The sequence below is a fragment of the Canis aureus genome, chromosome 36 (assembly GCF_053574225.1).
Source record: "Canis aureus isolate CA01 chromosome 36, VMU_Caureus_v.1.0, whole genome shotgun sequence".
Lineage (NCBI taxonomy): Eukaryota > Metazoa > Chordata > Mammalia > Carnivora > Canidae > Canis > Canis aureus.
The window spans coordinates 7,499,263-7,523,440 of NC_135646.1; the positions used below are offsets into that span (position 1 = coordinate 7,499,263).

The following is a 24,178-nucleotide window of genomic DNA, read 5'->3' on the forward strand; positions in this document are numbered from 1 at the left end:
CAATGCGCAAGTTCAAATCCCAGCTCCATCGCATAAGTTATGTAACTTTCTCAGGTGTGTGAAGGGGGATATTATCTACATTTCATAAAGTTGTTGTGGGATTAAATGATACTCCGTGCTCACACTGCTCATGCTCAGCAAATGTTAATTACCCCACTTACAAAATTCTAATGGTTCTTTACCTACAGAATCACATCCAAATTCTTTAATAAAGTAACACCGACGTCTTCCAAATAAGATTCCCAATTAGTAACCCTGGCTCTCATCACATACTCCATTTTACTACTGGGCATTCTTCTGCAAACTGGAGCATGGGTAAAGCTGAACCACCTAACCCCTGAGGCAGTTTGGCTAAGTTGGTACCTCTTAACCCCAGACACCTAATGTTTAACTCCCTGTGCGGATACAACATCTAGGGATTCTGAAGCTCTGTCAAATATTTCCATGAAGCCGGAAATTGACAGTTTGTCAAATCCTGGGCCTATTCCTACTACGTCATGACCCACAGTACTCACTGAGGTTTCACAGTACAGAATCGCTTACAGGCACCATTTTGTGACAAAAATGAGAGCCACACTTACTCATCAGATATTTAAGGAATTACACTAGGTACTGGGGATACGTAATAAACACAATTGTTTGGGGCAACAATAATACAAACCTACAGTTACTGCTATGGGTCTAATAAGGGCTTGACACAGAACATTACCCTGAGATAATGTTTGCGCCGGAGTCGATGTGGAAGTGAAGGGCAAAATGTGTGCAACAGATGTTAAGCTAGTAACAGGCCAAAGAGTTATGGAAGAGAAGGGCAGCCCATGAAGAGCCACAAAGGTTTTTACTATAAGAGCATAAGAAATCCATGTTTTCATTAAAAAAATTAATAAATAAATAAAATCCATGTTTTCATACTAGATTTGCATTCCTAAAGAATTCCTTGTCTTTGGAGTGCAGACATCCCTGTTAGGAGGTTCCTAAGGATTCCTTAACCGTAGACCGTCAGAGAAAAGGTGAAATGGGAATTCAGAATTCAGTCCTATTAAGTGGACTGAATAAAGGTAAAAAAACGTTCACCATCACCATTAACTATTCACAACTGGAATTCCTCCATGGAACCTCATGTTAAGTGCAACTGACCATCTATATCAACTCCAGTAATTCAATCCTGCCCATCCTTCTGTGCAAACTGAAAAATGGGAGAATGGGTAGACATCTGCAAAATTTGTCCTAAAATTCTAATTGTTTCATATGGTTTCCTGAAAATGCTGATAAAATGTGTAGTCCGACAAAACACCTGAATGTTAGGAGACTGTACACATTATCCTATCCTATCTTTAGAAACATTCAAAAAAAATTAAGCATGATTTAAAAACAAAAGTCCTCACAGTATGAACTAATTTATCTCAAAAAAGTTGAATTGGCAAGGATACACCTATAGAAAGTGAAGACACATACCAACCTTTAAGTCTGTCACTTATCATTGGACTACAAGCAAAAAAAAAAAAAAAAAAAAAAACGCTGTATTAGGATAACCCATCTCAGCATGCTTTTCCAAAAAAATTAGAAGGATTTTTCATTTTCAAGTCTTTTGAGAAAGCAGAATGCGACGCAAATCGAAGATCTAATTAAGAAATTCAAAAAAATAAAAATAAAAAATAAAATAAAAAAAAAAGAAATTCAACAACAAGCCCAAGTAATTTTATCATATAAATTAACCCATTTATTGTAGGCTAGCTATGTTTCACATGGCGGAGCTTCTACTGGTCTTTCAACTCCTTCAGTCTTCTGATGGCAGACTTTACTGTGACAGCAGAAGTGGTGCTAGAAAGAAAAACAAAGTTGGTACCAACATAATTAGCTACACTAACATGTGAAATGGCAAATGAGTAAATCCTGCCTTATTTTTACATTACAATCTTAACGATGACGGATGGCATCTTTTAACAATTAGAGCCGCGTCTTCAGGCTCTTGCAGAATTAGAGAAGACCCGTCTCATACATCTGATTTCTCAAACAGCATTGAAAAAATGAGCAGGGAGGAATGAATGGTTCCAAGAGGCTGACCCAAACTCATTAAAAGGGAACGGACAGAAGGTGGGAGAAACTAACGCATTCTAAGATGCTGTAATGAATGACAGGTATCAAAAAAGCAGTGTCAAAATAGAATAAGACTCAAGTATATTTTGGAAAAACAGCTACTAAAAACGACTATAAAAAATTTATATAGGGGGATCCCTGGGTGGCTCAGCGGTTTGGCGCCTGCCTTCGGCCCAGGGCGTGATCCTGGGGTCCCCGGATCGAGTCCCGCATCGGGCTCCCTGCGTGGAGCCTGCCTCTCCCTCCTCCTGTGTCTCTGCCTATCATGAATAAATAAATAAATAAATCTTAAAAAAAAAAAAAAAAAAAAAAAGATTCAGGAACCTGGAAAACCCACAGCCATCACATGCGGTGGGTACGGGACGCTAGTTCATTGCAGCAACACAACCAAGAAGAGAGCACGCTTGGCTGTTTGCGGCTTCCGCCTCACCGGTCCTAAGGCACAGATAACGCACCAACGATTGCTTCAACGCTTTCCGTGATCTTACCCTGCTGCAGTTTTGAATCAACTAACACCGCAATTCCCAGTCTCCACCGCACCAGCCTCGCACGCGGGGGGCTCGCACGCTGGACGGCGCTCGCCCAGACCCCGGCTACAGCAAGGCGCCCCAAGAGTAGAGCCCCTGGTGGGGCCTCAATTTCCAGAACCGGATTCCCTCGAGTCGGGCAGATTCCCCCGAGCAGCCGCAGCTGGCGGGGGCGGGTCTCCGGGCTCCCCGTGGTCTGAGCCGGCGGACGCCCCGGGCTCTCAAGGGGCCGCGAGGGCGAGCAGCCTCCTCGCCCCCGCCCCGGGCCGCCCGCAGGGAGGGACTCACTTGTAGGTCCAGGCGCCGCCGGCCACGGTCTTCATGCAGGAGCCGCAGTGCCAGATGCCCACCGCTCGCCTTTTCATCTTGGTCTGCGAAACAGCAGCGGCGCTTGCCCGAGAAGCCCGGCCTCGTCCCCGGGGGCCCTGGCGAGGTCGGCATCGCCGCGCGGCCCCGTGGCCCGGGAGGTCAGACGCGCGCCCCCCGCCGGGCTCCCCCTGCTCCCCGCCCCCGCAGCCCGCCGGCCCCCACCTTGCCGCAGAAGGAGCAGGTGTACTTGGCGTGCTGGCTGATCTCGATCTTCTTCACCATCTTCCTGAGCGAGGCCCCGTAGCGCGTCCCGTATTTACCCACGATCCCGACCTTCTTGGTGCGTTTGGCCTGTTGGGCGGCGAGACACAAGCCGGCGTCACCGGGACCGGGACCAGGACCGGGCCCGCGGCCCCCGCGCCCCCCCCCCCCCCCGGCCCGCCCGGGCCCATCCGGTCAAACGCGGGCCCTCCGCGGGGACCCGGCTCCCGCCCACGACGCGCCCCGCGCCGCCCCTCCGCCCCGGTCCGCGTCGGGAGGCCCCGCGGCCGAGACACCCCCCCCCCCCCCCCCGCCCCAAGAAAGGTCGGATGCGGCCGGATAGACCCGCAGGCCTCGCCGGCACCAGGGCGCTCGCTCACCATGTCGCCGCCAGCCAGGTCCCAGCCCAGAGAGGAAGAGACTCAGGGCGCAAGCGCGGTTGAGGCGGGCGGAAGCGGCGGAAGCGGCGGAAACGGCGGCCCGGAGGCCCAGCTAGGCACGAGCTCTATGCTCCGGGGGCGTCCTCGCCCCGCGGCCTGCTGGGAAATGTAGTTTTTGTTTGTTTGTTTGTGGGCGTTCGGAGCGGACGCTTTTATTGTTTAAGCAATAGGGGTTTTCACGGGGTTATCGCTAGGGATGGAGGAAGGTCAGGCTCTTTCTCAACTACCTGGCTTCTTGTACGATGAATGCTAGAAGACGGAAACAGCAGACCAGTGTTTCTCGAAATGTAGTCACTCGAACACTGCATTTCCAGTGTTTGCAGTTTGGGCCATTATCGACTGTTTTAGCATTTATTTTAAAAACGGAGTCACTTTTTTGGAAAGACTTAACAAAAATGAAGCTTCGTCCTAAGCCAAGTCTATGGAGTCCAGGTCCAATGTGCTACGTGGGTGTTTTTCCTAATAGGCATTAAAACCCACACCTAAATACCTAAGTGAAAAATGTCCATCGATGAAGCTATGGATATTGACCCCCACAGAACATTTTAAAGACATTACAGAAATGCTCAAATATAGACAAAAGTAGAAAAAGTAGTAAGATCTACAGAAGCACATCTTTTAAGGCATAATAACTACATCATAGCTTTAAGAAATGCTTTATAAACTGACTTGGGGAGATTGCTTTTATGTACTAATTAAATTTTTAAAATATACTCATTTTGGGATGCCTGCGTGGCTCAGCGGTTGAGTGTCTGCCTTCGGCTCAGGGTGTGACCCCAGGGTCTCGGGATCGAGTCCCACGTCCGGCTCCCTGCATGAGGCCTGCTTCTCCCTCTGCCTGTGTCTCTGTCTCTCTGTGTCTCTCATGAATAAATGAAATCTTAAAAATAAATACACATTTTCAGCAATTATATTTTGTACTCCTTGGCATTACAGTCTTGCTTTTATATATTGAAAAAAATTAACCTCTCATTAAAAACCACAACAAGAAGAATGACGCCTAGAAACACAGCGGTAAGTACCTTGTTTTACACACCACTGCAACTGTGCAAACACATCTCCCCACTGGGGGAATAGGATGTGCTCAAAATCTTCCAGTTCCACCACAGCCTCCATGTACCCTCTGCCCCTTTAGGGTGAAGAATGGTTCACCCTAAAGGGCTGAGGGAGCAAGTCTGTCCTCCCTCAGGAGAGAAGTGCACTGTATTTTGGGGATGATTTCTGGACACCTTTCCACCAGACTATGCCCTGCTTCTAGAAAACTATAAATTAAAGCGAAACATATTCCTATTGGTGCAAACAAATGGGATTGGTGGAAGAAGAGTTCAGAAACAAGCACTCCCATGGTTGGCCCTCCTGTTCCTGTCTGTGCCTGCAGGCTGAGCAGGAGTGAGGTTCACCTGCCCTGGGTGACTGTACAAACACGGCCAGCATTGCACTCACTGAAGTGAGTGCTTCTGGGCTGGCTGGAGAGCCTAGTTCAGATCATTTAGCAAATTTACCGCCTCCCACCCCATCCCCTGTGTAGCCGCCTACGTCTCTGCCCTTCAGGGAGTCTGAGAGAGAGCAAGGTAGAAAGCATGAGTAAGAAACGCAGTAGAGTGGCTGAAAATGAGACACTCCATAATAGGAAGAAATTTCATGCCCAGAGCAATTTTGTAAAGACTGAACAATTCTCTTTAAATGGCAAGCCTGAGGATGTACAAATAGCACTCTCATGAAATCAGCTCTGAGTGGCTTCAGAGAACTGTGCTTTACAAAGTTTCAATTTGTCTTATCTGTGGGCTAATAAGTCTCCATCCCCATTAGAGGACCATCAGGTGTAGAGATTAACTGTAATATGTACCCATAAAAGTCTCAGCAAAAATCTCTGCTGAGTCACCCCTGCTCATCAGGAGCAATCAAAACTCACTTTCGCCCTCAGAAAAAGAAGTTGAAAGTTGCATCTAGAGGAGAGTTCTTTTAGCTGTTGAGCCAGCCAGTTGTCTTTGGGGCATATGGAACACTTGATTCTTGAAAGAAATCTGAGGTGCAAGCATCATCCCCAATTTATCTCATGCTGGAGACCAAAAGGTCTTATCCTGGAGTCCCAGGCTCCATTGCTGTTCCTTCACTTTGTGCCCAAAGAGTTCTTGCTTGCCCTACACTGAAGTGCCTGGTGGCCAGACAAGAGTAAAGTTGCACACAATTTTAAGAGCCCTGTGGGCCAACCTCCACAAAAGGTAGTGGACCCAGCAAGGGGAAGGTGAACCCTGCCAAGGCCAAGTCCTAAACACCTACGAAAAATCAGGTGTCCAAAAAAGATTCAATGTGTGGATTCATTCCTCCTTCTCTTCTCTCCACAAATTTACTTTAAATTCATCTTTCTAGTTGTTTGCTTTTTGTTTTAATGAACATTTCGCTGGGCACTGACACGGTAATTCATCCATCAGGATGGGAGCTGCTAAGTAACTTAAAATAGATAGGGTCGATCAGTATGAAACAATGACCAAATATATTATGTAAAACGAATCATTTTTAATATAAAGAGTTTGATACAATTTTTGTAAGAACAATTCAATGTAAATTTATATGCATTGGGAATAAAATACCAAGGGCTCCCTCCCAAATTGTTTATATTAGTTATTACCTGTAGGAAGTAGGGCTAGGAATAGGAAAGAGGAGAATGTAGGGCTTTTATTTTTTTTACTTATACATCTTTATTTTTTATTTTTATTATCTTTAAACACTTTATTTATTTATTTGAGAGAGAATGAGAGAGTGCATGAGCATGAGCGGGAGGAGGGGCTGAAGGAGAGGGTCAAGGCACTCTGCCCTGAGCACAGACTGATGTGGGGTGCCAACCCAAGACCCTGAGATAAAATCAAGAGTCATCAGATGCTTAACTGCTTAACCAACGGAGACACCCAGGCACTCTGATTAGTTAATTTTTACATCAAATTTTAATAGTGAAAAGAAGGCACTTCAGAGCACTGGATGAAGCGACAATCTTTTCAGTAAGTGATGCTGAGAAACTGCATATTCATATGGAAAAAAATTTCACCTTGACCTTATCTCACTCCATGTACAAAAATAAACTGCAATTGGGTTGTAAATCTACACATTAAAAGCAAACCAATAAAGCTTCTAGAACATATTCGCAATCTTGGGAGTTATGGTTACGTGTTTATTTTGTAATATTTGTTAAGCTGTAATTGTGTCTTATGAACTCTCTTATGTCTGATATTTCACACTAAAAGGGAGGGTTAAAAACAAAGAAGAAAAGTGCCTGGCACTCCATAAATCAGATGAATGGGTTGGTGGGGGGGATGTGGGCAGAGGGTGTTACAAAATCTAGTAACTGCTGGCTGTCATAATATCCCAAGCACTGTGAGTCACAGGCTTCTCAATGTTTCCTGCTACGATTAGGAATCCACTTCCTTTGCTGGGACCTCACAGGAAAACACAAAACCAAAATACACAGGTATGAGAGAGGCTCCAACAAATTCTCTTTAAGCTTCCATGACATTTTTTTTGACCTTGTAATCCTCCACACAGTAAGAAGCGAGGATAAAGTAGGAAATAAGGTGGGACTTCTTTTCATCCCTTTTGCAGTTTAAATTTCACTTAAAAATAGCTTCAGAGAGCATCAAGGTTCTGGGGCATCTGGGTGGCTCAGGTCGTGATCCCAGGGTCCTGGCTCAGTGGGGAGTCTGCTTCTCCCTCTGCCCCTCCACTTGCTCGTGCTCTCTCTCTCTCTCTCTCTAAGTAAATAAAGTCTTAGGAAGAAAGAGAGAGAGAAAGAGAGCAAGCAAGCATCAGGGTTCCAATAGGCAAGAATGCACAGACGAGGCAAAACCTAAGAGCCAGCAGTGAGGAGACGGCACCGCCAGCTCTGTTTCTTAGCTCTCCCTCTGACCTAGAAAAAGGCTTGTGGGAAGCCAAGAAGGAAATGACATGATTAATTCAAGTACAAATGGATCAAGGCTAACAGGATCTCTGTTCCCTCTAGGAGTCTTCCTGGTGCCAGCCCTAGAGGCAGGAATTAACCAGGGTCATTCAGGGAACGATGACCCTGGTGACAGCGGGGACCGGAAGTGGGATGAGATAGGCCCAGATTCCCAGAAAATACACTGGATGGTGGCAGGTGTGTGTCTGGACTGAGATATGAAGAAAAGAAGGAAAAGGAGTTAGTGCAGAAATCCTTCCCTAAGCCCAAAGGCATTCACTCTTGATAAGTAAGTCCCAGGGTCTTCTCTGAATCACACAGAAATGGTTGGGTGGTTCTCAACAAATTCTAGAGGTATATTTGGGATGGTATAACCTGGCATATACAGGCTTCGTGGTATAAATAACATTTGCTTTGGAGGACCTCAAGGACATCTCAGAGAGAGCGAGTCTTTCTCCAAATCAGCTGAAACTGAGGTTTAAGCAGAGGCTTCAGACGGAGGTTCAACAGACCATATTTACTAAGACTACAGAGGAATTGTGGTATCAAATGCGATCAAGTCGCAAGGACCAAGGGCAAAGTCTCCCAATGGCAGACATGGATCTGTCACCTTGCTGAAAGGGCCACTCTGTGTGGCAGGCCACGCAGTAAATAAAGCAGAGATTTATTAATTCAACAATGGTCGGTGAGTCTCCTAAGCAACCCTGGATATATGTCTCAAAATCACTTGCACATTTTCCTTTATTATCCCTAGGGTAAGGAGGAACTATTAAGAGAAGTTAAGGAATGAGAAGCTACGATCTCATTCTCTGAGACTCTAAAGAACTTGACCAAAGTCCAGCGGAGCCCATGAGAAAGCTGTACCCAATCTTCTTTGCATGAGCAACAGGCAGGTGGCAGTCTCTGGAGAAGCCCACAGACTCACAGAAGAGGGCTTCCTAATGCTTCTCAAGCCACATGATATGAGCAATGGGAGCAGAGGCTGTGCATAGGCTCTGGGGCAGGCGAGGAAGAGATGCTCCTTTCTATACCTCTCTCAGCATCTAAGGGTGATCCAAAACCTTTCTGCTTCCTGGGCCTTAACTCATTCCACAGATTTTCCCCTAATGAAGTGATTGTATTGTTTCCATGAACGAGCCACCAAGATTGCAAAAATCATTACAAAAACCTCATGAGTAACGTTGAGGTAAGATTTTAGCATTTCTTTTCCTACAGATTCTGTCCCAGATTCTGTCCCCGTTGGGCCCCCTCCCAGTAGGCCACCCAGTGCACAATCGACTGTGTCCTTTTCCGGATCTATGCTGATTGCTGTGTCCATTGCAGATTGATTTTGGAACTCCAAGGGCAGCAACCATCAAGTGATGCAGTTGGCTTTCCAGAGCACCCACTCCTGAGGGGACTTGGTACAACATACTTGAGGACACAGCAGCCATTGCTCTTAATTACTCTTAGACAAATATTTAAGCAGCTGTTTGGGACAAAGTTAGAGTAAACTTTAGAAGGACCCAATACTTGTCCTCTGGAAGCTTCTGACAAGTCATAGTCACTATTATAAACAAACCGGTACAGCTAACAAAATTTAAAAATAAAACAGAGAGCTGAAAGTAATAAGACAGTGTAGGATGACTTCAGGTGACCTAGAGGAGGGCCCAGGTGAGCACTCTCTCTCAGGCCTTTGACTCTGGATTTTCTCTAGGTATCACTTGTTCTTGTTTCAGGAGGTTAATAGAGGAAAGCAAAGGCCTAGTTATGGAGATGGGGCACCACAGCAGAGCTCCTCACGGCAGGGCACACTGGCGGAATGCAGGCTCAGCTGCTCATCTCCACAATCCTTTCCAGAAAGACAGGAGAAGCAACTCTTGCACTTTAGCTGTGGGTGTTCAGGCTGGATTTCCTGAGGAGCTCCGACCCTGCAGAGAAGCTCACAGCAGATTAATAGGAAGCTCAGTAACCAAATGCCAGGTTTGAGTGAGGAAGGCAGAGTCAGCCAGTTATGTCCCAAGGCCAAGGCCTCATACAGGACACTGCCCCAGGGTCCAGATCATACAAAGATGTCAGGATGCCCGATGGCTCCTGAGCAGCAGTGAAGGGGGTCGGGTGGCTCTCAGAGATTCCTCTCTCAGTTGGAGCTATCCAGAAGCCCAAGAGAGGAGACCAAAAGGCACAAACAAATGGTGCGTTCCAGAGTCTTGTTCTGGTTTGAACAGTTAGCTGGGAGCCTGCAGGGAAGCCAGCTCAGGGTGACAGCCAGGGCCGAGCCCCTGAGGAAGGCGGGCACGCAATAAACTGCTCACAGACCCGCCAAAGCACCACGGAGCCTCGTGGTGTAGAAGTGTGTACCTACCCTAGAGTGGGCTCTGGAGCGGTGGCCTGGCTGTAGTCCTGCAGTAGGTCCACTTTCTAGCTCAGACTCCCTTGGCTCGGGGTCTGCATCTGCACAATGAAAACCTGCCTACCTTCCTCCGAGATGGGGCTCACTGCATCAGTACATGTACAGTGTTTGGCCCGGTGCCTGGCACCTAGTCAACAGTACAAGAGTGAAAACCATCCAAGTCTAACAAACAAATGCACACACAGTCGTGCTGGAACGTAGACATGCTGCACTGCTGCCAGGAAAATTGGGCTACCTCTAAACCTTTGCTTAAACCCGGCCCACGGTCTATTGACAATACCAAGAAAGCAGCACCACCTTCCTTTTTGAAACACTTTTTAAAAAAAAAAATCCCTCTCCTGGACACCCATTTTGTTTTTCTTCCTCTCTTCCTTTGCTGTTTGGTCTCCTTTTTCTCTTCCCAATCCTAAATGGTAGAGTGCTCTGGGGTCAGTTCATTCAGCTTTCTTCCCCACCCCATGCCACCTTACCTGCTCAAGCTCCTCCAGCCCCATGTCTATAAACACCGTTTATAACAGGTGAGGGCAAAATTCGCAGCTCTCGGTGTGACCTTCTCCTGCTGGAGACCCAAATCCTACAGCCTGTGGACTGAGACCAACTGGAAGATGTGGCCAAGTAGAAGCTATTTGCCTCCTGAAGCTGGGCAGGAAGCTTCAGTCCTTGACGGGGGAGGTGGGCGGGTTGCCTCCATCTCCACCCCAATGAGCCCATAACCAAACCCTGGATTTTGGCCTGATGCCCAACCCATCTACCCTTCCCCATCTTTTCATTTTTATTATTATTTTTTTTAATATCTCAGTCAATGGCACTACAACTTTGCTCAGGCCAAATCCTAGGTCTAAGTATTGACTCCTCCGTCCTCTTCTCAAATGCCTCTTGGTCAATCCATCTCAAACTCACTCAGCTCTACAATCATCACGTACCCAATCCAAGCGCTTCTCACCTCCTTCACACTGCTGCTCCACTGGGCCACACCCCAGCATCACCCCATGGTCAGCTGCAATGGCTCACCAGCCTCCTCTCAAACTATTCCCCCGACCACCCCTCCTGATCTATTTTCTACACATGAATGGGAGTGATCTTGGATTTCTAAATTCATTTAAATTTTTTTTTTTTTTTTTAAAGAGAGAGCATGGACGACGGCAGGAGGGGCTAAAGGAGAAGGAGACTCTCAAGCGGACTCCACGCCAGTGTGGGGCCCAATGACAGGCTTGATCTCAGGACCTTGAGGTCACGACCTGAGCCAAAATCGAGAGTCAGACACTTAACCGCCTGAGCCACCCAGGTGCCCCTGGAGGGATCTTTTAAAAATATAATCAGGTTGCCTCATATCCCTGTTCAAAACCAGTCAGCGGCTTCATATTCAAAATTAAATCATTCCTTACATGACCTCGGGGGTCCGCATCATTTGGCCTCTGTCTCTTCAGTGACATCACCTCTAACGATGCCCCTCACCCCTCACCATGCTTTAGACCCGTGCTGCCCAACACAGGAACCACCAGCCACAAGTGCACCCGGAACAAGCACTTGAGGTGTGCTGTCAGCATCAATACACACTGGGTTTTAAAGACTTAGCAGGGAAGGAAAAAAAGGGAGAACATAATAGCAAGTTTCTCAGGAAGTTTTTAATAGTGATTGTATGCTGAACTGAGTATTTTGAAGAAACTGAGTTAAAGAAAATATTACTAATTTCCATCCTTCATTTTTTAACACTCTTTTAGAAAATTAAAATCATGTCCGTGGCTTGTGTCAGATTTCTACTGGGTGGTGCTGCCCTAAACTAGGAGTTAGCCAATCATGCTTCTCAGGCCAAATCCTGCCCACTGCCTGCTTCCGGACGGCCGGTGGACTAAGCAGTTTTTACATGTTTTAGTGACTCAAAATGAATCAAAAGAATAAGGTTTTGTGACACATCAAAATTGTATGAATTTGAATTTCAGTGTCCGTAACAGAGTTTTATGGGAAAAGAGCCATAATCATTTGTTTCTGGATTACCTACGGTTGTTTCTGCCCTACAGCAACAGAGTCGAGTCATTCCTACACAGACAACCTGGCCCGTAAAGTCAGATACGACTGCCTGCCTATTTACAGAAAAAGCTTGCCCCCTCCCGCTCCAAACCCTTACCTCCGGAACTGCTCTCTTCTTCTTAGGATGTGTAACTATGACTTCTCCTACAGACAGAACTTCTGCAGAGGTACGAGCTTTCTTCTCTCTTTTGTTTGGTGAATGGCTGCCGGCACCTAGAACGCTGCCTGGCACATATCAGGTGCTCTATAAATATTTGTTGAACCAACAAATTTAAAAATCCGGATTTCAGAGGCTGCGTGGGAAGCATCTCGGTACTTAAAGCGCCCCAACTGTCACTACTGCAGCCTGCTGTCTCTAGTCCTCAGCCAGAGAAGCCGAGGATAAGACCCCGCACACCCGCGCAGAAAGGCCAGAGAGGCAACACCGACCCCCAGCCTGGTAACAGACGCCAGCACTGCTGTAACGTCGAGGATGGTGCAAGTAGAAATGAACACCTTATGTTACCAAGTTCCATGATTTTTAAATGCCTTTTTCCTCCCCCTCTTACAGGGGAAAGGTAAAGCTGTCAAAGTTATCAAAAAACTCAAATCTCCTTTTCTTCACGGGGCTGCCGGTCACCATGGTCCCGTCCGGCGTGTCTCCCAGGTCCTGGAAATCATTTCCAGGTGCACCCGAAGCACTTCTGGGGTCAGAGGATTCCGCGGCCTCCAGGAGCTCCAGGTCGCTTCCGTCTTCCTCGAAGGACTGCTGGAAGAGGTCATAGATCTTCTGCTGCTTTGGGTCCTTCATCAGGGAGGGGGAAACAAAAGGTGAAAGTTGGAGCGCAGGCTCCAGCACTGACTCTTGCTCTGCCCGAGGCTGGGGCTGCGGGAGGACACAGACTGCTGCACATTGGTTTGCAATGTGGGGGCTGCACATTGCACATCACTGGGTGCCCACGACCGCGCGTGCAGCCCACGCGGCCTTACCACCTGGCGTCGTTTCTTCTCTGCTGCTCGTGGGGTGAAGGAAAACTTATGTTGGAAATGGCTTCTTCCTTCTAGCTTTCTAAATCGATACTGAACCAGCTCCCAAGCCCCCACTTCCTGCAAAGCCCTTCTGTACTGAGGGCTTAGGTTGCAGTTCAACTGCCAACCCACATGCTCCATCACCGCTTGCACCTAATTTTCGGGGTAGTTAAGAAAACATGCACATACTTGACACACTGAGTAGAGTCCCCTGCCTGTTTCTGGCTACCTGAAATCTGCCAATGATCCAAAGGCCCATGAGCTGCCTCTGTGCTCTAAGGCCACGGTGTACTGTGAAAATCAGGCCCAGCAATTCCAACTACAGCCCGTCATGGGCTCGCTATCACCCCTTAGCTGATCTGTCCCAAATGTGTATTCCCAACCTGACCATCTTTCATTCCTGGTGCGTTTTCAAACATCTCCATGGCCATCTTGGTTCCACTAAACTAAAGCTGTTTAGAAACCCAAACCATCTTTCCTCTCAATCCTACATCCTCAAGCCAGTAACTCTTTTCCAAAAGCCTAGTTTTGATGGTCTACCAAACATTCTTCTTCTCATCTCCCTGGCTTGCCATCCCCAGGGCGTCCTGACTGCCTATCTCCACACATCAACCTCACAGCAAGTCGGCCTCGCCCGGCTGTTCCCTCCGCAATGTTCCACAGGCACAGTCTTTATTACCTGGGTCACAGCACCCGGTACCTGCATGGATTTGCAACAGCTCTCCTGTGCTTCCCACTGCGGGCCTCTTTCTGTTTCAGTCCCTGGCAGCTCTCTGCCTTGATGATTTCTGCCCCCTGGCTGTCCTTTAACAGGATTTTCTTGTCACATCTTACAATCCCCCGGTATCTACCTTATCAGAGCTCCTCCCTGGCTTTTCAGCTCCTTCATCATCGGGTCTCAATCCAGCTGGTCTCTATTTCCTCACTGCTCCTAACAGAAGCCTCCGCGCATGACATGAGGTCATTGGTGACATGAGGCCTTTGAAACCTGGCCTGGGGAGCAGTCTTTTGAGAGCTCGATTACCCAATGAACCTGCACCTTATATTCCCTTGCCTTTCAGGATGCCAGCCTTCCTGACAAGACAAGGAGTGACTTTAAAGGTCATTAAGGTCAACCTCACATGATCTTCACATCCTCCTCTAGAAATCTCATCAGCCTCTATCTGAACAACTGCAGGGTTAAGGAAATGCCTCCCCACAAGGCAGCCTGTTCCAAGTAAAATAACTGTTAACCTGCATTTGAGTATGGTGGTGGCAATACTGTGCGCTAACTTGGAGCATGCTTGATTAATGGAAGCAAGGTCCAAGATCTGATTAGGATTTCACTTCCCCTCTGGGAAGGCATCCTGTCTTGGCGAGAATAACCTCTTTTGCTTTAATCTCCTGTTAGGAGGCAACATTTTCTTTTTCTAATATTTGATGAAATTTTCAGCCCTATTTTAATAAAAAAAGATACAATTATTAATCAAAATAAATATTGATAAACTGCATTCATATTATCTTGTACTTTAGGCAGAAATTCTTAACTAAGTGTATGTGAAGGTAAAGGCAGTAGGAATAAATGAGTTAGTTCTAAATAGACTCATTGAGTTGAGAAGGTTAAGAATCCCTTAAAATTAAGTCTCCTTCTTTTCAAAGGGCATACAATAACAAAGGCTCTGTGAAAATATTTACCATTCAATTGAATTAGAGTTCTTTAAAAAGCTTAAAAATAAGGTTGTTTCAAGTTAGCTTATTAACTGTTTATGAGGATAATTTATACTCTACATTTAAAAATATGATATTTGTGGTTTCTGGCTGAGCCAGAGGAGCATGCCAACTCTTGATCTGGGGGTCATGAGTTTAAGCCCCATGTTGGGTGTAGAGGTTACTTAAAATATGAATTAAAAAAAATAAAAATATGATCTCTAAGACTTATCTCGATCATTACATTTGAAAGGAAGCATTTAGTTATTACATCAATGTAAATGAAAGATCAAATCCTCAGACTCTCTAGTCTTCCTGTCACTCAAAGATATTGCTGATTTTACTCAGACTCTGATTTTGGGCAGTTCCATGAGAAGGAGAAGACACTTGGTTTTCAGAGGAGCTACCTGAAGGCCACCATTCTGCATGAGGCTGAGTGAAATCCCCAGGAGTGATCCACTTCTCTTTCAGGACCCAAGGGCTGAGGAGACAACTCAATAGCTCCCCCCACCCCAGTGGCAAGGAGCCATTTGCTGGTGTTACCTTGTAGAAGTAATTAGGAGCTTCTGTCATTTCTGAAAAATTGGTCTCAGAAAGTCCGGCTTCACCCAGAACTTTAATCTTCTCTTGAATTAGGGGCCTGTTGGGGAAAAAAGAGCTGCGATGAATACAAACTGCACAGAACCAGTGGGATGAAAAAGAGATCACCCTCCTTGTTTTTATGGGACTGAGGCATGCTGTTTCACTTCTTTGGAGCACTCAAGGTACAAACACCCAACCTAAAATATTTGTCTCTTCTGTAAACCAATTTAGCGTTTGCATCATTAGGTTCAAAATTCTTTCTACTGGAAGATGTGGAGAAAATAGATGTCTCATTACAACAAAATTCTGAACCTGGTGCTGAAAATGGCCCCGTGGTTATGAGCTGCCCAATGATCAAATCAACAAATCCAAAGATGTAGGAGTAGGGACAACCTACACATGTGACAAAGGTAAGATCCCTTAGTCACAAGGCTGGAAACAGAAATGAGTAGTAGAAACTAATGAGGTAATCAAGAAACTTAGTATTAGGAAAGGGGTAAGTATGACTAGGAAGGAGCATTTGGAGACTTTTTGCTTAGGTAACAGACATGAACCCCAGGGTTGAAAAATTTTACCCTAGTTCTAAGGAAGCCCCATGTGGCCCAGGGTGAGCCACTTCCTCCCAGTGGTCAGCTGCAGCACTGTATGATGGCCTTATTTTACCGATACGTGCCATGAAGGAGCAGAGGGCAGTATGACCATGTCTCAGCAGAGTCTTCATAGCTGGGACGGAGTGTCTTACAAGCAAACCTGCACATATACTTCTTCCCCCCTCCCTTGTCTCAGGACACTGGGAAAGGAGCCACATCCCCTTATCCCTTATGCACCCAGCAAGTCATGAGTGAATGCTGTGAAGGAGGCCCGACATGGTCATGGTGGAAGTGGGAGGGCATTACTCCTGGGTCTTCTGCATGGGTCCCTGAAGACATCAGCAAGAGCAGAAGCAGTTAGGGAGCGAAGGAAATACATCACAGGCGTCAACCCTTGCTTAACCCCAGTGGCCAGCCATACCAGAGGTAGTCATCAGCTGTGCCTTTCGCCACGAGGTAGTGGATGCTCACAGAGCTCGACTGTCCGATTCGGTGCACCCGGTCCTCAGCCTGAAGCAGCACCTGTGAGGTACAGGGATCAGGATGTGTGCAGGCCAAGGCCTGAAGGGGCTCAGTCCACCACAGCAGGCAGTCCCCTGCCCCCGAGCCCACCACACCCTTCTTCCGAAAGGACTTCACTCCATGACCCAAGTCAGCAGGCTGAGAACCTCTACCTTCAAGGAAGCTGTCACCTAACATAAGAGAGAATCAAACAAAACTAAAGTTCTGGGGTAATCTAGAATCTATAGCCAGACAGCTTTGGGCAGAGCCCTAGGTGCCACAAGGAACGAACAGCAAGCTCTGACCTGCCAGCAGGCTATGCTGAAGGGCAAATGAAGGAAGCCTGGCACATTTCCATTCTTCTTGCCATGTAAGAAACCATTACCTTGTAAATAAACAAACATATCACAACCAAGGGAGAGGCCCTATATGGTTAGGGGTAGTGTGGCTCTTTAATACGGCGGTAAGCCCTACAATAGATAACAAAGCCCAAGAGCATTGTTTCCATCCCATATGCTTTCAGCCTAGAAGTCTACGTGCCCTATGTGTGGCCAGTGACATATATCTGCTATCACAGCTCTCTGCTCATCAGATGAGGCCAGTGGACACAAAGACCACGTTCAGGGAACACCCAGAAAGGTCGCCTGTCATGGCTGCATCGGCTAAGCAGCTTGCAATGATGGCTAATAGATGGCACAGGCTGGAAGCCCAGAGGCCTGGGCTGGGGTTGCTGTAGCCACAGGCTCCCCTTTAGGGACAGCTGTGCATGTGAGCTCTCTGTGCCCTAATTTCCCCTCAGAGGAAGGACTCCTAAGATTCCTTCCAGCCTTCTAAAACTTCAGTATTTCCTTCCATAACATGGAGTCGATACTCCTACTACTTAGGAGACTGCTGTGAAGATCTAATAACTAGCCAACAGATATGCAAGGCTTCACTTCTTTTAAGACTGGTAACTGGGGAAAAAAAAAAAAAAAGACTGGTAATTGGGAAGTATAAAACATGTTTCTGAGGCCTAACAGAAACGGATGGAAGAAAACAAAACTGGTGCTAGGGAGAGCACCCAGATACCTACTCTGCCCAGACTGACGCTCTTGCTCCTTCTGCCCCATAGCCACACGCACACCCGGGGGATTCGAGTCCCCTGTGTCCCTTACCCCTGGATTCCAAAAGAGCTCAGCAAACACCACCAGGTCAGCCGAGGTGAAGGTGAGGCCCATGTTGGCAGCGGTGATGGACAGCACGGCCACAGCGTGCTTCTCGAACAGCTGGAACTGCTGGCACAGGTCCTCTCGGTCCGCCGAGGAGGTGGAGCCGTCGATGTGGATGTGTGGCACGTGCTGCAGGGACAAGGACGGGAAGCGAGGTGGGCTGCACCAGTGCCTGGGGCTCGGCAGCCGCGGCTCCGAGGACAGAGCCACGCTGCTGTTCTAACTCAGATCACGGGTCTGTCACTGCTTTCACAGCTTCTTGTCTTTTTGTTTCACATTGAGTTTTGTGTTGATGGGATTGTAGATGCACATTAGTTGAAGCAAAAATACAGAGATTCCTTGAACATCTGGCCCACTTTCTCCCAGTGGTAATATTTTGTTAAACTATAGTAAATCACAACCAGGATGCTGACTTTGATACAATGTACTGATCTCATGCCCATGTCCTCAGTGTTACTTAAACTTGCATGTGTGTGTTCTACACAGTGTTATCACTGTGGGTTTCCACATTATCTCCTTCACAGTCAAGACACGGAACAGAGCTACAGGAGCCTGGCAGGCTTGGTCGGTACAACAAGCGACCTGATCTTGGGGTTGCGAGTTCAAGACCCATGTTTGGCATAGGGCTTACTTAAAAGAAACAGAAAAAAAAGAGATACTGAATAGTTCTAACACCACAAGGATCCTTTTGTGGCCCTTTTATAGCCACACCCACCTCCCTCTGCTTCCTGCCCCACTCCCAGGTCCCTTTCGCTTCAAGAATGTTGTATCAATGGAGTCATAGAGTGGGCGACCTTTTGGGATGGGCTTTTTTTCACTCAGCATCATTCCCTGGAGATCTAACCAGGGCACTGCAAGTGGTGGTAGCTCATTCCTTTCTTACTCCTGAGTAGTATTCTGTATGTACCACAGCGTGGCCTTTCACCTCTGGAAGGACACATGGGTCGGCTCCACTTGGGGCTACAACAAATCAACCTGCCGTGAACATTTGTATACAAGTTTCCACGTAAACACAAGTTTTCATGCCTCTGAGATGAATGCCAAGGAGCTGACTGCTGGGCTACATCTTCCTTACATGTCTGATTGAGTTTTATTTTCTTTTAAGGGGCAATTATCTATTTTTTTCCCCTAATGATAAAGACAAGCATTACAAAGGAAATACAAATATGGGGACTATTACCAATCAATTTTTGCCAGGTGCTCTCTTCTCGATGTGTATAATAATCTTTTATTTATTTATTTTTTGAATTTTTATTTATTTATTTATTTTTTAAAAGATTTTATTTATTTATTCATGAGAGACAGAGAGCAAGGAAGGATCACAATTTTTACAGTTTTTGCACTGGAGCATGGCTTAAGTCTCTCCAGTTCTTCATTGGTTTCTACGCTCTTCTTGGTGATTGTGATCCTTCCCAAATGAATTTGTAGGTTTAGCTCAGTTCAAATAAAACTCCCAATTGGGTATTTTAAGGGAACTTCGTATTATTATGCTACAGGAGTTTCAAAAAATAATCAGGAGAGATATCTAAGGCAACTTGAAAAAAGAACAAAGTTGATATTGTACCTCCAGATATTACAATCTATTATAAAACTCAGCCATGCAGGTCCAAAAACTGGTAGTCAGATGGGTGGAATAGAATGGATAGCTCTCTTTAGTATTAATAACTCTTTTTATATTCTCTTGAATATAGTGACAGCTCTGATTTTTCCTTTTCAATAATTATAGCTTTTAATTCCATTGGCTGGCATCCTGCATGACATCATATACAAAATTCAAACCCAGGCGGATTAATGAACCACCTCTAAAATTTTCAGGACAAAAAATTATAGGAGAAAATCTTTATGACCTTGAAGAGGGACAGATTTCTTAAATCATTCATAAAAATTAAAAACCACATAGGAAAAACTAATAAGCTGGAAATGTGTTTCAGTTGTAACAAGTAAAAATTAAACATTATGTTCACTAAAACTTCAACAAAATGAAAAAAAGTTAGCTAATATCCAGAATTTAAAAAGAGTATTTCCAAAGTGGTAAGAAAAAAACAAACCATGTAACAGAGAAACAGGCAAAACATTTACAGAAGAGAGCCAGAAATCACCCATAAATATATTAAAGGATACAACTGTTAGTGGCAGTCAGGGAAATGCAAATTAAAATAAGAGCAGAGATTTCATTTCACTATATTGGCAAAAGTTTAAAGTCTGATAATACTAAGTGTTAATGAGCATGCAGAAGAGCAGAAATTCCCAAATGCTGCTGGTGGGATTATAAATGTGAACTGCCAGCGTGGGGAGAAATATGGCAATACCTAGTAGAGTTGAAGATGGGACTATCCAATGGTTATGCAAGATCATGCCTGGACAGGTCCACACATGCATATGCATATCTGTACTCATATAATAGCAAAACTGTAAATAAAATCCCATATCCATCACCAGGAGAATGGATGTGCCACAGTGACCCAATGAGATACTATTCTGCAGTTATGGTGAATGAGCTAATAGCCATAATACTACATGGAAAAATCTCAAAAATAACATTGAGCACAAGGTAAATTTCAGGATACTCCCATATGCTGCCATTTCTGTAGGTTAAAATATACATCTAAAAGAAGACCATATATTGAAGTAAAGTTGACAACGTGGAGGGAAGGACTGGGGATAGTGGTTACATCCGGGGAGGAGGACAGAGAATGAATTCAAGGGCTGCTGAGGGGTCTAACTATGGTATTACTTAAAATATACACTTTGAAATAAATACAGCAAAATATTTAATTTATTTTATATAAAAATTAAAATAAGGTGCCTGCTGTATGTTTCTCTGTCCTCATCTCTATGTTTGAAATGTGACAGGGGTGCCTGGGTGGCTCAGTTGGTGGAGTGACCAGTTCTTGATTTTGGCTTGAGCCATGACCTCAGAGTAATGGGATCGAGCCCTGTCTCAGGCTCCGTGCTCAGATTCTATTTCTCTCTCTCCCTCTGCCCCTCCCCCACTGCTCACACGCACTCTCTCTCTCTTAAAAAAAAAAAAAGAGAGAATCATTACATAAAATGTAATAAAAGATGAAGAAAGTCAAAAAGCAATTTATGGTCCAACTTTAACCAAAAATGAAAAGGGAGATGAAAATATGTGTTTCACTTTTCTAATTCTACAAGCTAGTGATGATTGGGCAGCATTTCCACGTGACGTGTTACAACTTCACAAGTTTTGTTTCTTATTTGATGTGTTTAGTTTTAATGAACATCCTTGGAAATCTTTCTAGGTATTTTTCTAATAATAATAATAATAATAATAATAATAATAATAATAATAATAGTAATAATGGCCATAAAACTCCGTACTGAAGTCTACACACTGCCAGGTATGATTATTAAAGCCACTTTGACGGTAATAAGGAAAAACAAAGGAAGAGAGGAGATATCCATATAAATACTTGTTTCCACACAAGAGAATTTCTGCTACTTCCTCTCTTGACCATCTTGTAATTATTTACTTAGAGTCAGGAAAGATCCACTGGGAGATGTTGTTAAAGCGAGGCTCCGGGGTTATCTATAGGGACCAGGGAAGAAGTTAAAGGACACTGCTGGGAAGTATTTGGACTCCACTGTGCTTTTAACAAGCAAGACAGCTTCTTCGGAAAGTCTGGAAACATCGTCTCACTTCTTTGGTTCAGATCTGTCCTCAACCTGCTCAGAACAACTCAGCAGCCGCCACACAAACTACAGAAGCATTCTATGTTGAATTTCGAAGGGAGCTTACCTTTTTCTCAAGCTCTCTTGTAACTGCACTCAGGACTACCTTATGGTGAGCGAACACCAGAAACTTCTCTCTTCCACTTTCCAGGAGGTCCAGGATATATTCACTGCATTTGACAACAGCACAATAAATTAAACATCTGCTTATCCAGTTGAAAGGACTTCATTGCATCTTTAGAAGACTCCTTTGAGGCAGCCTCCCCCCCTAATTTCCCTCCCTTTCTCTGAAAGCTGACCTCTGGCCTACCCCTCAGGCTAGGTCACCTGAATAGAAGGAGCAAAATTAGGGCTGCGGGGAAGCCACCTGGTGCCGCCTCCAAGAAGAGTTCTTCCATTTTTTAAGTCATCTCCCATAAGCAAATAAATCAAAGTATCGTTACGTTTTATGTGTCTCTGATATGTTACTGAGACTTTCTTACTCTCGGGGATCACAGAAGATAATTAACAGTTTTCATTTCTGCTGTAATGTGTTTTCAATACAAACCGAAAGGCCGTCTAAGATCTGAAAATGCCTAGGCAGGGGATTAGGAGATTCCTGACAGTAATCAAATTTCTGGAAGTGTATTACTGAAACATTAAGTAATAGTACTGAAGAGACAGTCGGGGAACGCTCCCCAGGTCCCTCACACAGTAGACAGCAAGGACCCACGGTTATGTCAGTAGTAAGGGAATTTTTTTTTCTGAGGCAAGGGAAGATAGAGTGAAGAACCTTATTTGCTTGCTCTTTATTCTCCCCTTGATTTACTTTTCTCCTCCATCACTGTTTTTTCTTGACTTCCCACCCCCACCGTTAGCCGTGGCCCAGAAGGCTGGCAGCTACCCCGGGAGCTGTTGGAGGTAGAGGGTATCACCCAAGCAGCAGCCTCTGTGGCTTCCCGGAGATTTATGCCCTGCAGAGGGTTCACAAGCCCAGGACAGGTCACTGTTCCCACAAGTGCAACGGGAAGGTGAGTCTCCCTAGACACAAACAGTAGGTCCAGGATATATATATATTCACTGCATTTGACAAAAAGGACTTACTCTGCCTGAGGCCACCCTCACCCATGGGGGTGTCTGGGCACCAGAGAGACACTGCCCTCCTTGGAGAAGGACAAATCTCAAAGGTGTCCTGTCAGGCAGGTGGTGACCTGGCCTCTAAGCATCTCAGAATTATTTTCAAGCACCACTATGGCCAACCAGGGAATGGATTTGAGTTCAATTTGTGAATAGCTGGTACTAATAGAATCTACTTTAATTAGTTTGAGAGACATAAAATTTGCCATGATATAAGCAAGAAAGTTTATTGCTACAGCATCAGAAAGTCACGAGGCCATAAAATCAAGTTGGACAGCTCATTAACAACTGTGGGTCCTGGTTTTCCTAATTCCTCTCTTCCCTCTACATCTCAGATGTGTTTTTTTTTATTTCTATCCTTTCCAAGTCCCTACATTACCAGGCTGGAAATAATCTGTCTACCACAATACCACTGGCTTTTATATCAAAAGATGCCCATTAAAATTAAAACAAACAAACAGCAGCAAAAAAGGGAAGAAAAACAATTAGCAGAGGAAATTTGGGTTTCAAGATTTATAATCTAATTTCCACTTACTAGTTGTGTGACTCTGAGACCCAGAGATACACATGAGATTTACCCCATTACTGCATTTTAAAAATGAGGCCAATTTGACTTACTTGACTGATCTTACAAAGAGGCTGTAAGTGTGAAATGAGTTAGCAGATGTCAAAACTGGTTGGAAATTAGAAAGCACTATAAATTTATCACGGAATCTTGAAGAAGTATGCAGGCACCCCTCCCCCGCCAAATATGGTTGAAATAATAACCCCCGAGGTGAGGTTATCATGAGATGAGACTTTGGGAAGTGATAAGGTCACACAGGCAGAGTCCTCATGAACGAAATCAACATCCTTATCAGAGGACCCCCCCACCCCCGATCCCCACAAAGAGCACCCTCGCCCCTTCTGTCACGGGAGGACACGGAGAAGATGGCGTCTGCAAGCCAGGAAGTGGGCCCTCACCAGACGCTACATCTGCTGGTGCCTTGATCTTGGGACTTCTGAGCTTCTAGAAGCGTAAGAAATAAACTTCTGTTGTTCAAGCTCCCCTATCTAAAACGAGGCAGTACCAAAGTCTGTTTATGAGGTGGTGGAATGGCCACATTTAACATTTCTAAGCAAATGGATGGTTCTGGGCCCAGCACTCCATAGACCCTGAATTTTGTAGGTTATGAGCGGAGAAGAGTGAGGGAAAAGGATCACACCCTTGCCATCTGTTACTCAGCAGCTTGTGAGAAATGGGCTTGTGGGGGCAATTCTGAGGAGTTTCTGAGAGGTAAGTTTCCAGGTTGTAAAACCACATCTGGAGTTCATTAGTCTCCTAACAGTCTCATAAATGAAAAGGGCAGTGCCCCGAGGGTGAGGAGAGCTGGCCAACATTCAGCAGTCTTCCTGGGGTGAGTAGGGGAAATCTTAGATTGGAAGAATGTGGGGAATTCACTCTCTTACCTCATTTCGGGGTACAGAGGGAGAGGCCGGAGAGACTGGGGGGTCTGGAGGCTGAGTGAGAGGGTGGGGTAGGCTGTGTATATCTCAATTTATCCACAGATCTTGGTCCTCACAGCCAAGCTGGCACCGCTCAACCCACGCTAAATTCATTTTCATTGTAATTAAATCACTTGGACCATTATCCTGCCAGAGTCTCACATGAATGTTAAACAATAAAAAATCAGGCAAATGCACGTCATGAGAATTGCCTCAAGTTTCTACCACAGTGAATATTTGAACATGAGTGGGTTTTTCCTTTCTTTAAGAAAGGCAGACAATTTTTCAAGCCACTGAATACATTTAAGAATAGGAATTGACTTCAGC

General features: G+C 45.4%; 2 protein-coding genes across 10 annotated transcripts in view; both read right to left on the reverse strand.

Moving 5' to 3' along the window:
* Positions 1-1,694: 1,694 nt before the first annotated feature.
* Positions 1,695-3,733, reverse strand: RPL37A (ribosomal protein L37a). 4 transcript variants are annotated; one of them, XM_077885218.1, is made up of 4 exons: positions 3,575-3,733; positions 3,156-3,284; positions 2,913-2,995; positions 1,695-1,821 (listed from the first exon to the last, which is right to left on the reverse strand). In XM_077885218.1, the coding sequence occupies exons 1-4, from the start codon at positions 3,575-3,577 to the stop codon at positions 1,758-1,760; spliced, it is 279 nt and encodes a 92-aa protein (XP_077741344.1). In that variant the 5' UTR covers positions 3,578-3,733; the 3' UTR covers positions 1,695-1,757. The 4 variants fall into 4 exon arrangements, with proteins under 4 accessions (XP_077741344.1, XP_077741342.1, XP_077741341.1 ...); XM_077885216.1 differs by having other exon boundaries at positions 2,913-3,049; XM_077885215.1 differs by lacking the exon at positions 1,695-1,821 and adding an exon at positions 2,417-2,532 and having other exon boundaries at positions 2,913-3,049.
* Positions 3,734-4,020: 287 nt separating this feature from the next.
* Positions 4,021-24,178, reverse strand: part of SMARCAL1 (SNF2 related chromatin remodeling annealing helicase 1) — a 62,470-nt gene continuing 42,312 nt past the window's right edge. For 4 of the 6 annotated variants that reach the window (XM_077885213.1, XM_077885212.1, XM_077885211.1 and 1 more), the window contains 5 exons: positions 21,318-21,420; positions 17,504-17,686; positions 16,270-16,370; positions 15,220-15,316; positions 11,565-12,766 (listed from right to left, as the gene is read on the reverse strand). In XM_077885213.1, the coding sequence (XP_077741339.1) occupies positions 12,527-12,766; positions 15,220-15,316; positions 16,270-16,370; positions 17,504-17,686; positions 21,318-21,420 (724 nt within the window). In that variant the 3' untranslated portion in view covers positions 11,565-12,526. Of the gene's footprint in view, positions 4,515-6,131; positions 9,473-11,564; positions 12,767-15,219; positions 15,317-16,269; positions 16,371-17,503; positions 17,687-21,317; positions 21,421-24,178 lie in introns of those variants that run through there. The other 2 variants (XR_013373015.1, XR_013373014.1) reach the window with 2 other exon arrangements.

Excerpts from the sequence above, each read along its gene's own strand:
- RPL37A (XM_077885215.1), bottom strand. Across the intron at positions 3,050-3,155 it reads CCTGCTCCTTCTGCGGCAAG|GGCCCCCGGGGACGAGGCCG; the intron begins GTGGGGGCCGGC and ends CGACCTCGCCAG. Across the intron at positions 2,533-2,912 it reads GGCGGCGCCTGGACCTACAA|GACCGGTGAGGCGGAAGCCG; the intron begins GTGAGTCCCTCC and ends TCTGTGCCTTAG.